Raw genomic sequence first — 14704 nt, 5'->3', positions numbered from 1 at the left:
AGCTCTGAATTTGGCAGGGAGGCATGAAAGTGCAGGCTGAATTCCTCCTTGGCTCCTATCAGAGTTGGGATTGCTCCTTCACTCAGAGGGAAGTAATTGGACTCTGTAAACGTTAGTGAAATCCTTTTAATCTCTCTTTTTGGCTGGTCTGTTTTGTTGTTTTTGCAAAATCACACAGCTGTCTGTTTGTTTAGGTCTGAATCGGACTTGAACTAAGGTAAAGGTGGCACTAGTATGAATAATACTAAGTTGAAACTTGAAAGAACTAGAGGACTTCCAGACAGTCAAAAAGCTTGTGTAAGATTGGTATTGTATGCTTTGAATATAAGTGCTAATGTTTTTTTTTGACATGGTAATAGTCCTTGATGGTGACCATGTCATGTTCATCAATCTGGGTTTTATTTGGCTATACTTTGGAGGCAGGGAAAACTGCACTTATCTGCTCTTGCTCTTGTATTGGGGGTTCGGTGACTGTGTTGATGCTATAGGCTAGGTTGCCAAGTTAAACACTGAGGTGTAGTCTTATGTTTTGTTGTCATAAACATTAGAAAACTGCTACGGCTGTATTTCATACCTTGGTGATCTATTTTTATGATCTAGTAGCATTGCGTAATAATGAGTGTAAAAGAGAATTTGGTGTATAGACAATGAAAGCCTTTTTGAGGCCTTGTGTTTGACATTCTGAGCTTAGAACTTAGGAAGCTAAAAAGATGGCATCTAGATTTCTTTTCAGGGAATTTCTTTTTATATTACGCCTAGCATTACAGAACTTTCCCAAAATGGTATCACAGGGATCAAACAAACGTTTTGGAGCAATGCCTTGGCCCACACACAGAGAATATGGAAGCGTCAAATTATTGAGAGGTTTTTCAACAGGAGCTTGGAATCATGTTCATACTGAAGAGGAATTGGTACTAGAGTACCAAAATAGAATCAACTACTAGGCTTGTGACTCTTAAGTATTCTCTTCGTATATCCGTGAGCTTTCTAGTGCAATTAAATCCTTATGGGTGGTCCGTATTAAGGTTTAAATCTGTTGTTCAATCTCAAATGAAGTCGGACAAGCCTACGTTTGTTTGGTTTGAGTCTGAATTTCAAGGCCAGACCTATCCTTCAACAGATCACCACACATTTTCTCCAGAACACCATGCCTCCAGTGATCTTGATGTAGCCTAATTTCCACACAGTGTTGCTGTGTTGGCACCACGTCTCTTCATCTCAAGCTCTGGCTGGCGGTGGAGGCCCCTGCATTGTTTCCTGGTATACCCCCTTGTGAGACTCACGGCTCAGTCTGTCATCACTGGCTGCAAGAACCTGTCATGTGTGAGACCAGTGACCTAATTTTAATCCACCAGTTGTGTGTCTAATGAATATTTAATTGGAAATGCTCATGTCATGGCTGTGCACTTTGTGGGCAGTACATGACAGAAATGTGTAGTTGAGCTACGTACAGTTGCAGGATAATCTTGTTTTGACTGTTAGAATGAAAAGATCCTGAAGATGCTGCTGTTTGGTGAAATCAGTGAGAATTTTCACACCACTTGCAAACAAGTATGCCAATATTCAGCAGTCTGAACACAAAGGTACTGTTTCATATGTCGTGCAGCTCTGTGAGTCGATCACAAGTTACCCAAATAACCAACATGATTTGGTGAACATCTTCCAAATCAAACTTTAAAGTAGGCCTTTACCCTCGGATTTCCAAGATGTCGCATGTGAAAGCTGTGCTCTCATACAGACAATAATTGGCCATTGTGGAGGGCAAATTATCCAAGGCTCTCTGCATTTCTCAAGAGCTGCCCTGCTTCCCTTGACCCCTGTCCGTCCTACTGTCTGTACCTATTGTGTGTGACGGGCCAATTTGCCCTCAACAAAGGCCTTTTAACGGATTATGACCCGCATTATGGCTGCAAACGACAGAGTAGTAAATAAAGCTTAAGCTCAGGCTATGCATGAGGCTCCAAGCCCTCCAGACAGATGAGATGTATGGTGGGAATTTTCACTTGCACAAGGAATTTGTATATTTAGGCCCATTGTACTTTTTTTTTTTTCAATGGAGAATGCTGAAGATTTGTAACTTATTTTTGTCTATATGGTCATTGTCAATAAGGAATTGGAATTCCTTATTGACAATTGGAATGACCATAGTACTGGCCTAATTTAAAATTTTAGTTAGAAGGACCTAAAAGGACTTGCTTTCATCGTTGCTGAATTAAATCGGGCATATTGGCACCACCCTGTATCATCTCTGGGCAATTCGTATTTGCACTCATTTAGAAGGGAAGCCTTCATTTTAATCCATTTGAGAATGCTAAATCAGAGGCTGCCTTGCGGGATGTCCAGCAAGCTGATTTGATTACTTATCTGCTAAAGGATGGACAGCTATTCCTTTGTATTGTTTTCTTTTGGGTTTTGCATGACCATTAAATCTGATGCTGTTGTTTTACTTTCCTAAGAACCTGTTCTGTTAGTGAATATCAGTTTCAAATTTGACTCTCTGAGATCTTCAAGATATTTAACTGATACTTTGGCTTTTGTTACTTTAGTGTTTATGAGAGTAGTGTAACATCTGAATCCGACCCATTCATTTAAAGATCAGCCCCATGTAGGAAGCAGGTGTTTGGGCATGTTGTGATGCGCTAGCTCAGACAAGAACGCCTTGACTGAGTAGTGTTTTTCCATGATTCAGCTGATTGACACCCGGTGGAAAGATCTCTGCAGTTTAGTGTGTGAGTGTGTGTGTGTTGTGTCTGTGTCTGCTAGCCCATCCCTTTGTGGAACCCTGCCCAGTCAGTCCACTCCCCCTGCGGGGAAAATGTCCCACCTTCCTGTTAGTAAGCTGGCCATCTCTGTCTCTCTCACACACACATGCACAGGGGAGTGAAATGGACTCCAGTCCAGCCTCAGCCAAGCCAAGTCTTTGCACCTCACAACACCGGCGTATGCTACCCCCCCTCCTGCAACACACCATCACCATGAGACTTTGACGCTTCGTTGTTTGTCTCCTGCACACTGTAAGCTGATTTGTCAGAGCTGACAGGCCGTGCCCCCTGACTCACTGGGTTGAGTGCAGCTTTGGAAGGTGTGATTAACAATCAGGAGCCCCAGGCTACTGATGCAAATGTCTGTCTGGGATAATACGCTCGTAATATTTGTGTGGGGGGTGTATTTTAGCTTTTCACACAGTTTTTCTTTTCTTTTGTGATAGAGAGGGGTGTGATTCTGGTTTTTAATCAGGAAATGTGTAGCAGAAGTGGACCCACTACAGTGACATGTGATATGCTGTCAGAGGTGGAAAACTCCAGCTTCAGAGAGTAAAAGTCCGATCATGTATTGGTTCTACCTGTGCACAGTGATCTCATTAAGTAGCTGCTCTACCTAGTCGAAGAGTGCTAATTAGAATCAGCTGGTTTAAAATGTTGACACAGATATGTGGTAGGACTTTTACTTTCTGAAACTGGATTTTTCCACCTCTGGATGCTGTTGCTTACGGTCACAAGATGTATATTAAGATGTTTAATCGCACAAGAACTCCAACTTTTGGGATGATCAACTGTCCTCTCCCCCTTCTCTCCAGACAATATCCCAGAGGACCTGCGAGACCCCTTCTACACAGACCAGTACGAGCAGGAGCACATCAAGCCGCCCGTGATCCGCCTGCTGCTCTCCTGCGAGCTCTACTGCCGCGTCTGCGGCCTCATCCTCAAGGGCGACCAGGTGGCCTCGCTGCAGTCGCACCTGTCCGTCATCCAGGCGCTCTCGCGCAAGGGCATCTACGTGATGGAGAGCGACGACACGCCGGTCACAGAGTCGGACCTCGGCTGCATGCCCATCAAAATGGTGAGCTTGAACCAACCCACAAAGTCCTGGGTGCCACAGCGTGCTGGTCTTGCTTTTTTTTTTTTTACTACTACTTTATTGCAATATTTTGTCCACATATACAGCACCAACTTCACTTGCTTCCCCTTTTGCATTGCATTCTTTTTTGTTGTTGTTATTGCTGTTATTGAACATAACAGAGAAAGAGAAAGAAAATTAGAGGGAGGAGTGGAAAAACATAGAGGGTGTGACAGACACCAAGTCTGCCAAGTGACATATAAAGTGAAAGTCTGCATTCCTGTTGTGCAAAAAGTGTAAAGCGGGTCATTTACACTGGAGATCACCTACTTATTGAACCAGTTGGACCACATTATCGAAGATGATTACCGCACTGAAATGTCACATTCTACGTTCGCAAGGGAAACACAGAGAAACAATAGGGATGCTTTTGTTGATGCACATTAATTGCCTTTATGAATTCAAAATAGCATACGATACAGGGTTGCCACCTTTTGTTCTCTCATTCATGTTTTAGAACATCCATTTAAAGCTATTGTTTAAATGTCAAATCAGCTTAAAAGATCATGTGGCTTTTTTATAAGCCAGCCTTGTTGAACCACCTAGACTGAATTCCAGGTTCAGTTATACCAATCTACGAGAAAGAAATCTTATTGGCTGAAAGGATGAGTTTGAGAGTTGATAGGACTCGTGAAGTTTTTGGGGCCCGGAGTTGGATGATTGCAACTTCAACTTTTAGTGTTTCCTGGTTGTTTCTCCGAATCGTTGTAAAAACAATAGACATCGGAGGCCAATATGAAGCTTATGTTTTGTCTGAGTCGATATGAGTATATAAAGAAAAGGGAAGAGTGGCACTGGCAGCACGTGGCAACCTTGGCCTCTGAGATTCAGATATAAACATGAAGGGTATTTTCCACAGAAAGGTTTGCATGGAGGGGGTTATGCCAGTGTGGGCTTCATATATGATGCCATAAATGTGATAACGTATCTGCTTAGCTCTGCAAATGTTGACGTGTTTGGATTTCAAATCTCTGGAGTAGACCCATAAATATTTATCGTTTCTAGATGGCTTGCCATCTGGGACTCCATATGGACATCCCAGGCCAAAAGTGGTGGGTGGGGACAAAGTGGGATGGGTGCCACCTCTGCTACCCAGTGTGCCCTTTGCCTCTAATGTCTCGAGTGATGTCCACAGATACTGTGTCAAGAGCTCACAGAGATTTCATATATGCAAAGTATTTAGGCTATCCTTTGCTGTTAGCTTGAAAAGAGCTCACAGATTTCATATGCAAAGTATTTAAAAGCTAACCTTTGCTGTTAACCTGAAAAGAGCTTACAGAGATTTCATACATGCAAAGTATTTAGGCTAACCTTTGCTGTTAGATGATCCAGTCCAGTGCGAATGTTGTATTGGCCAAGTGTTAACCAGACTTGTTAAGAAAAAGAAAACCTTGACTATTAGTTTAAGTTACCTTTTCTTTGACATATGCTTCTATTGCTGCTTATTGGACCCTGATGCACACGAATATGGTGACCGCTTTGAACAAAACACAAACTTTTCCACAATTTCACTTGCACTGAAAACTTTTAAATCTTGCATCGGTTGAATTTTGATGCACACACACACTACTGTATGTGTGAGAATTCACAGGCATCAGGAATGAATGAAGAGGGACTAGTAGGCAGGGTTGGCATGTGTAACAGAGTTGAACTGAACGTGTTCAGTGTGGAGAGCTCTGCCAGCTTCCGTGTAATTTAACCTTTTGAGATGCAAATATCGTTGAATCTGGATGAGGCAGTTTTCAGTGACCGATAAGATCTGCGGTAACGACATGAATTTCCTTTTCAGAGTACAGTGTGTTGTTTTGTTATTTCATTCATAGAAGTTTAGAAGATACAGTTTTTATAGTGATTGTGAAATTTTTCATTATAAAGTGTTTGCATTGTTAGGTCAGGTAACCTATAGACTTAAGGCACATTTAAAACAGATCTTCAGGCGAGTCAGGTAAGTTGTGCATCAGTGTAGTGCAAAAGTTTTCACCTACGATACATGGTAATGACACGGTATTCGCCATCCTATTTTATTTTCATGACACAGACAGACAAGGCTTTCAGATTTGGCCTGAAAATCTACTTTCTGCTTGATTTTTAAGTTCATTTTGCTATTTTCTGTCAGTTTCAGATCACAGTATGGTCAATCCCCCCCCTCCTCTGTGCAGCTCTTAGGGTTTTTTTAGGCCATGGGCATCGATCAGTTATTGGATGGCTGCAATGCCCATCCCAGTTGCAGGCTGCAGCTCCAGCATGTCCTGCTTTCACTCAGGCTTTCTGCTCGCCTGCTGCCATGTGATGTCCAAAGGCTGCCTACTTAATCGCTGGTCTCAAGCTGATCAGGCTGCAGCTCCAGCATGTGAGACTGCTACTGTATCTGCTGCAGCAGCACTTTTCACAGTCACAACAAGCCCTGCGTGCTCTTGAGAAATCCCCCTGCCCTGCTATTGCACAGTGCTTTGATGTTAGCTGTGAGTTGTTATTATTATGGTATTGCATGCAGACTAGGTCAATGACCATGTTCAGTGCACCTATCTCAGAGGTCAAAATTAACTTTAGTAGATGTTTACATTTTAGAGTCACTGACAAATACTGGATAGTAAAATTCACCATCCAGTTGACAGAAATATCACCATCCACTCAATACTTGCAGATCAATACAATATTTCACCAGAATTTGGCTTGTGCCAATTTCTATCTCTGATGCACCTGTGTACTGATGTTTTTGTTTGCAAACACAGCATGCATTTGTGAATGAAATGAGGCCAGGAGAACTGCCAAGATACTAGCCTGCTTGCTGTTTGGAGCCCATGTTTGATTGTGCCTCTTGTGCTTGATGGCATGAAAGAGGTCTAATGGATGACCTGCTGCTGAAGTGTACATCTGTCTTTTAGAAATAAGTTGGTTCTCTTAAGAAATGGCTGATGCTGTTCATTGTCTACCCCTTTTATTGTGATTGCTGGTCTTTGACAAAAATATGTATGCAGTGTCTTAGGAAGTTCATGTACATACGAGATCATGTTCACATGTATGTGTGCATTTGTGTACTTGTAGAGCCCATGTGACATTAGATCAGATGACAGACTTTACGTTCTGGGAATGGTGCCACAACAGAATTAAGCCTCAAAGAGTTTCAGAGGCTTTCAGAACTTGAATGAACTGGTTTGGGTGGAGTCTTTGTTAATTCAACAATTGACGCTTCTAAATTCAGGGGTGTTTACAGGGGTGGGGCATTTTGACTTTAGAAAAGTGAAGGTATATAATAGTCCTGTACAGCAAGAGACAACTTTAGAAAAGTGTAGGTATATACTGGTAATAGTCCTGTACAGCAAGAGACAACATACTCACGTCAAACATTTGCATCCATATTTTGAACTTGGACTGGTTAGCTAAAATGTTGATGGAGTCTTTGAGTCGAGTCTTAATTCAGACAAAAAATGTCTTATTGGACCTCTGTGCTTGTTGTCTTTGGAAGGTGAAAGCCTCTCCCACTGTTTGCGGAATCTCATTAGTGTCCAGTTGTGAAAACTCCCCTTAACTTTACTGTACCTCCTGGCTCTTCCCACACTGTCGTTAGTGAGATTAAATGAACAAATTGGGAAAAAGAATGAATGCCTACCTACGATAAGCTCTTGTCAGCATTGCAGATAATTGACAAAATCAGCATGTTGTGTAATTGACAAAATCTACAGAGATGCAGCAACTCACATACTGTAGATTGCAAATAGGGCTGCAGAGAACGGTTGTTTTCATAGTTGATTAATCAGTCAGTTATTTTCTCAATTAATTGCTTAGTGTTTCCTAAGAGTATGCCCTCATCCCTTATTTGCCTTATAAACTGCAGATATTTAGTTTCATAGAAGAGATAGTGAAGCTGAGAATCAGAGAATTTGGAAGTAGCTTACTGAAAAATGACACAAATTGATAACCAAAGTAGTTGGCAATTAATTCAACAGTCGACAACTAATTGATTAATTGTTGCTGCCCGAGTTGCATGTAAAATGCCTTCAGTTGTGCTGAATGTAATAAGGAGCACATACATGTGCCTACTTCTCCAGCTCAGTCCTTGCTGCTATTATAGTCCCTGGGAATGGTGCTCTTCACAAGATGAGTTGATGGAACCTTTTGAGGAACCCTCCAATCTGTGACCAGAAGAGGTGGAGAGTGTGACTGCATATTTGTTTGAAATTTGCAACAACGGCAGAAGTGCAAGCACTACATGAGACGATACAAATAAGAGAAGTAATCCAAACAAATATTAATTAATTAAAACTTGAGAGACAAGAATTTCTAATATTATTCCACAAGGTTGTGGTCTAACTGCCAACAGGGTTTGTGAAAAGCCATATGTCTCAGGTTGCACTGTTGGTTGGGAAGTGAGACGTATAGCAATCCCTAAGGCATAGTGGTCGATGATGCCATGTAGTGGCGGATGCAATGGTGGGGAAACAGCCTAACGGGGTGTGGTTTTGTCGGATTTAACTCAAAAAGTGCATTTTGATCTAGTTACACCAGGCTAAAGCTCACTCCTTGATGTACTGTATGAAAAGGACCCGCAGGGTTGGATTGCATTTAACTTTTCTTTCCTGACCTCCTCCTCCGTCTCCCTCACCATGTCTGTATTGTGCACATTACACATTTATATTTCACGAGGCTCACCTACAGCCATGGCTATTTATACCAAGCTATTTTTACTATTTGGAATACCCGAGAAGATGGCAGCAGAGATTCCCCAAGTGCAAGCATAGATTGAAAGTATGATGGTGTTTGTATTCCTGTGTGTGTGCGCCTGTGTGTGTGTGTACACACCTCTTGGTCATCACACCTTCCTCCACAAGTAAATGACTGGATTTGAGCCTCTTAGTCCACTAATTGCTCTCGGTTTACTTGTCTGAAGGTGTTTGCTTTTGAAATCTCCTCAGTAGATTAATGTGAAACTGATCACACATGCGTCTCTGTTTTGGTGCCTGTTCCAGAGTTCCCATATCCCGATGATCGACGCCCTCATGATGGCCTACACTGTGGAGATGATCAGCATCGAGCGGGTGGTGGCCTGTGTGAAGCGCTTCTCCACCTTCAGTGCCTCCAAGGAGCTGCCCTTTGACCTCGAGGATGCCATGGTCTTCTGGATCAACAAGGTGAGCAGCAAAGGACCTTAGACTGCTGCTGGTGCCCATGGTTGACTGTCTTTTAGGATTGGTAGTTCATAATAACATGGTACTTAGCAGTGCAAATACATCTGGGCTTACGTGGACTTTCTTAACCTGCTACGGCACCATCAAGGAGAGGGTAGATGGGATTTCAAACCCATTCTCTCCAGTGTTGAGCCACATGTTGCATAACAGTGTTCACCACCAAGACCAATCCTATTAGCACTCTACTTAATGGGAGTGGTTTTACAACGCCAAGGTCAAGCTTAATATCTGAGGTGAAGTTAGGATGTCCGGCGGCATACAAGGCAAGATGTTTTGGGATTCTTCTGTTGAAATATCACTGTTCCAGACATCATTTTCAGATATTTCAAGTGGTACAGTTGGGGAAGTTATTGAGTACTTCACCGATGCGGTGCCCAGTTCGGCTTTTTAACAGAATACCCAGACGCTGAAAAACATTCCAATGCCACCCACTATTCCCCTGCTGGAATGCTTAAGTGGAATTAGTGCTGAAAACTCCACTGCACCCACCACGTTGTGGGGGGGGCAAAACAAACTAGACAGAACAACATGGAAATGTATGGAGACAGCTGGATTATCAGGTAGTGTTGCAGAGTCCGTCTGGTTTAAAATTAGGCTGCCCTGCTCTTGCCTGGCTATAATTAGCTTATCTGGGAAATCAGGATGGCATTCAGTGGATGCCTGGTGTTGGATGGCCTGTTGCATTTACGCACTCTGTGTACAGTACAGTTTTCACCTGACAGTGCAACCCCCGATATCCTCAGACACTACATATTGATGGCGTCCTGTCAAGTCGAATCCCCCCCCATCAGTGCTGGAGAACAGTCTATTAGTTGCAGTGTCATCGTAGCCCAGTTTGAACTTCAGGACTCGCAGTGTAGGGCTTGTATTGCATTGCATTACATTCAAGTGTAATGAATGTGTCTATTGTTTCTTTTATTTAAGCTGTAGGCCTATCAGTCATACAGATTGTCACTTCCGGGATTCATGTGAACGTTGGTGATTCAAAGGGAATTACTTTAAAGCGACAGTTGGACATTAAGCCCACTGTGCACTGTCTGTACGTTATCCCCTGGATGATCAGGGTGGGATTTATTTTCCTTCCCTGGTATGGAAGCTTGTTTTGAATGCAGTAAAATTGGATTGTCCGTGTAACCAGATGTTTTGACTGAGGTAGAGGTGTTTTGACTAAAGTTAGCGTACTGTTTTGCTTACAGGTCAACATGAAAATGAGGGAGATCTCCGAGAAGGAGGTCAAAGTAAAACAGCATCTTTTGGAGTCGCCAAGTCACCAAAAGGTAAATCTGCCGTGTCTGCATGGATGACTGCTGTTGTATTACTGTTCTTTTCTTACTGCCAATTTCACAGATCTTGGGGGCTGAACACTGTTGCTTCACTCTTTTCTATATATAAAAAAAAGACAAACCTAAAAACAAACCTCCCTTTCCCACATTGCTCAGCTGAGTATCCCTAGCAAATATACTAATATTTGACAACTCTTTTCCTGTGCCGCTGTTTGTAGGCATATTTTGCATCTTCCGAATGACGCCACTTTCTAAACTGCCTCTCTTATCTCTGAACGCAAATCAGTCCTGCCTGTTCGATTCTCTCTGACACGATCTGCTCCTCTCCATGTCTCCTTCTCCCTTCCAATACCTTCCTCTTCCCTTGCTACTTGGATAGTCTCCCTCAAAATGGTATTGGAAACTAGTACCTGTAAGTTGGCTGCTAGTTCCTCCTCTCCACCTTCGCACGTAGTGATGTATCTGTCCATATTTGTACAACCACCACCACAAGCACATTCTTGGCTGGCAGCGCTTTGGAATTATCCCTTATTTTTGGGGTTGCCGGGTGGGGCCTTTCACTGTATTTGTGTCCACAATGGTCTGTGCCAACCCTTTTTTTTCTTTTTTCTCTCTCCGTTTCCTTTCCTCGTTCTCAATGTTCCTTTTTTTTGTCCATGTGTTGTGTGTCATCCAGCCTGATTTCATGCTTGCTCTGGCCCACTGCATGTTGGAGCCTGTGGAACTGTCTCGCGTGGTACAGTACACCACTCATTACCATTTACGTTAGCCCTCTCAACTAGACCTGTGTTAGCTCAGGCTAGTTTGTACTGTAGTTCTCTGTCGGTGTATGTTAGCTGTGGTTTTAGACAGATCTGTCAGTTCATGTGTGGTCGTCCATTTGGTGTGTAAAACTAGTCTAATAGGTCATCTGTTTTGTTGCTGGTTCTCTCATGGCTTAAAGGTAAAGGAACATATAGCTGATAGTTATGTTTGTCTGTTTGAGCTGTGATATCTCGTCATTCTGTCTTTGATTCTGACGTGGTTCAAAAACACAGGAGAAGTGCATGTAGAAAAAAAAAAAAAAAAAAAAACATTCCCCTCACTGAATGGAAAACAAATCCATCACATGGTCTCATTTAATATGATTGTTTGATTCAGTTCAGATCACTCACTTTGGCTCACTTTCACTTTTTGGTCACTTTGTTTTTAGTTTATTTTTCACATATTTGTTTTTCATTGAAGCATTTCTGAAAATACAGTGGTGAAGTACCCCCTTGTCACAACAACTACTCCTCACATTTGTGTCTAATATGAGCTTCAATTTCTTTTGTTGTACACTTGCACTTAATTTTTACTCACTGCCTTTTCATGTTTTCCTCTGCCTTTGCTTTCTTGCTGAAATCCTTGTTTTTACAGTCTGACACGAAGATAACTCAAGTAATTAACTGGGCTTCCAAATTAAACATCCGGCATATTTCATTTGGCCACATAATAATATTTGAGCATACAGTCGAAAGTCTTTTTTTGCCCCTTAAAATGGAAGCGAATCTAAAATCACAACCTATGGCCTTTGAATAATACCAAAATGATTTGTCACAAAGTTCAGACTGTAAAAATGAGTTATTTGTAGGTTTATTGCTTTTATTAAGTCACCACACTCTTGACATATTTAAGAGCACTTGGTATTTTTCTGTTTTGCTACACTAGCTATGACATTGGGTTTCTGTTTGGTTAGTTGTCTAGTATTAATTTTGAAACTGCTTTTCCAAATTATTACTAGACACCACTACTGTGCTTGAGTATCGTTTTCTTTAAAGACCTTTCTCCTTTCATGTTGTTCAAACAGTTTGGAAACTTAGAGCAAATGGTCTGTCAGATTTCCTCTTGTTCCTGTAAAGGTCGTGGAAGTTCATTACCCATCACTTCTGTGCATTACTCTTTTAGCATCAATCCATAATGGACAAGCCCAGTCATAGCTACAAAGAAACCAAATGTGCTGTGTACCACGATCCCATCTAGTTTTCCCACCATCTCGATCTGGCATCCCAGTGTGTCAGATGAGATGGCAGTGGCTAAGCGCTGTGCGGTGCGGCCTCAGTAAATGCGTGCCCTCGCGTCCGTTCCGGTTTAGGTGCGGTATCGACGGGACCACGCCTCAGGCCGACAGATGCCCTACTTTCCCCTGGTGGAGGAACTGATGAGGGACGTGTGCGATGGAGCCGCTCTGCTGACCGTGGTCCACTATTACTGCCCCAACGTGATGAAGCTAGACGGTACACACCACCGCAGTTCTGTTCTGTTTTTTTATTTCTCATCAGAACCGTCCATATTTGTCCAGTGCACTGGCTGCTGAATCATTTTCCCTTTGACTGCATTAGGGGTGGCAGTGAGTGCCATAGTAGGCTATGTCATCTGCAGATTTGCATCATGGCCAGTGACAGTCTAAATCTGATTAGATGGTAACTGCTAAATCATGTCTGTGCCTGGCAGGCTGTCAGAGCAAACGGCCACAGCGAAAAAACGGCACAGAGGTCTGAATGCAAGCATTGTTTCTTGCCAGGATTACTCATTAGAGGCATTCAGTCAAAATCCTGTTTCCTCGTTTACTCTTGTTATCCTTTTCGAAGCATAAGGTGTTTTAAAACAAGTAATCCGTTTTATAAGGATAATGTTATTGTACTATAGTTGTGGGGTAATTATGTTTCAATAATACTGTGTGGTCACGGTTGTTTATAACTTAGCATATAAACAGATTTCATCGTTACGTTCATAGCATTCTTCACAAGTTCTCTTTTACCCTCAGTTCATCAATATGTGGATGGGCCTGAAATGTTATGAAATATAATATATACAGTATAAAAATGATGTGTGTGATTGGTGATCAGGACTCTCATACTGTACATACTGCTGACCCAATGTTCATTGTGCCATTTTGGTTCCTCTGTGTTGTCTCTCTCTCTCTTTTTTCTATCAGATATTTGCTTGAAGGAAGTGACCTCGATAGCTGACAGTCTGTATAATATCCAGCTCCTGAGGGAGTTTGCCACAGAGTACCTTAACAAAGGCTTTTATCTGACACTAGAGGACATGCTTTATGCACCACTTGTCCTCAAAGTAAGTTTCTCACTTTTTTTTTTTTTTTAACATTAGCCCCTTGACCGTGTTCTCTCTTGTAGACGCCTAGTCTTAGCAGCAGCAATGCTAAAGCTTCTTTGTTTTTTTTTTTCTAGCATAATGTCATGGTCTTCATCGCCGAACTCTTCTGGTGGTTTGAAATCGTCAAACCTGAATTTGTACAGCCAAGGGATATCCAAGAATCCAAAGATGGTGAGGGAGTATGATGTTTTGTTGCATCACCTCAAGATGAACGGAGTTGCTCTGTATAGTCATTCATGCCTGTTGGTAATGCTGCCAAATACTGTACTTACATTGCACTCTTTTGTTATTGATTCATTTTTCTTTATTTTGTCAAGCAAAGAGATGGTATTTCATGTTGCATAACTGTACAAATGAAAGCATAATAACATCTGATTTGGCTCACTTTATCAATTTTAAGATTTTATTTAATTCACACCTTTATTCTCACTTGCTGTCTGGTTTGTCTCGATGCAGCCCGCTCATTGGCTCAGCCCAAGAGCCTCCGGCCCTCCGTCCCCATATCCAACGCCACCAAACGCAGCTTCCTGGTCACACCTGGCATGGCCGACCCAGCGCTTCCTGTTCAGAACAGTGCAGACGTGTGTAACAGGTACCTCCTGCACCCCGAAGACTCTAACCCTCCGTCTAGCCCGTAAGTCTTCTGTGCTGCCCGGTGCTATGTGTGGGCTCTCCCTCCCCCCCTCAGTCCAAGTCGAGGTATGGCTCGTGGTGGAATTATCATTTTGGTGAAGGTTCTGAGTGGAACGCTGAGTCATTGCTTGACATGACCTCTGACCTCAGGTGCTTATAAGCTTCAGAGCAATCCAACTGGCTGAGCTAAACTCCGACTCAAATGTCACTTGGAAGGGTTAACATGGATCTGTTTTCTAAAAGCAGAGAGCCTTATTTTTCTGAACTCCTCACTCGCGCCCTCTAGTGGTATAACCAGCCCATGTCTGTTTTGGGGAGAAAAAGGAGGATGGCAGTTCACTGAAGCAGCTCATTCAGTTTTTCTAAACCCACGTTGAGAATAGAAGTAAAAAATAATTTTCTTTTAAGTTTTGTGTGAAAATATGCTGTTGATGTATTAAAATGTGCTAAGAGGCATGTCTGTGTGTGGCCTCTCTATAAGCTACTCTGGTTGAATAGCATTTAAGAACACTCTACCCTGGGGGTTTTCTGTGAGCCTCGTTATTTTAATGGTCAGAGAAATTCAGA

At 42.4% G+C, this 14704-nt stretch overlaps 1 protein-coding gene across 4 annotated transcripts in view; it reads left to right on the top strand.

Annotated features, from left to right (window-relative positions):
- The window catches only part of camsap1b (calmodulin regulated spectrin-associated protein 1b), a 29847-nt gene that overhangs the window by 4295 nt on the left and 10848 nt on the right, over positions 1-14704 (top strand). For 2 of the 4 annotated variants that reach the window (XM_062542795.1, XM_062542797.1), the window contains exons 3-10: positions 3578-3840; positions 8865-9026; positions 10280-10360; positions 10746-10778; positions 12480-12621; positions 13323-13462; positions 13579-13675; positions 13961-14138. In XM_062542795.1, the coding sequence (XP_062398779.1) occupies positions 3578-3840; positions 8865-9026; positions 10280-10360; positions 10746-10778; positions 12480-12621; positions 13323-13462; positions 13579-13675; positions 13961-14138 (1096 nt within the window). The remainder of the gene's footprint in view (positions 1-3577; positions 3841-8864; positions 9027-10279; positions 10361-10745; positions 10779-12479; positions 12622-13322; positions 13463-13578; positions 13676-13960; positions 14139-14704) is intronic. The other 2 variants (XM_062542799.1, XM_062542798.1) reach the window with 2 other exon arrangements.

The sequence above is a fragment of the Sardina pilchardus genome, chromosome 8 (genome assembly GCF_963854185.1).
Source record: "Sardina pilchardus chromosome 8, fSarPil1.1, whole genome shotgun sequence".
In the NCBI taxonomy this organism is placed as follows: domain Eukaryota; kingdom Metazoa; phylum Chordata; class Actinopteri; order Clupeiformes; family Clupeidae; genus Sardina; species Sardina pilchardus.
Note: the sequence above shows the minus strand (reverse complement) of the source record. Positions and strands in the feature narration are given on the sequence as shown.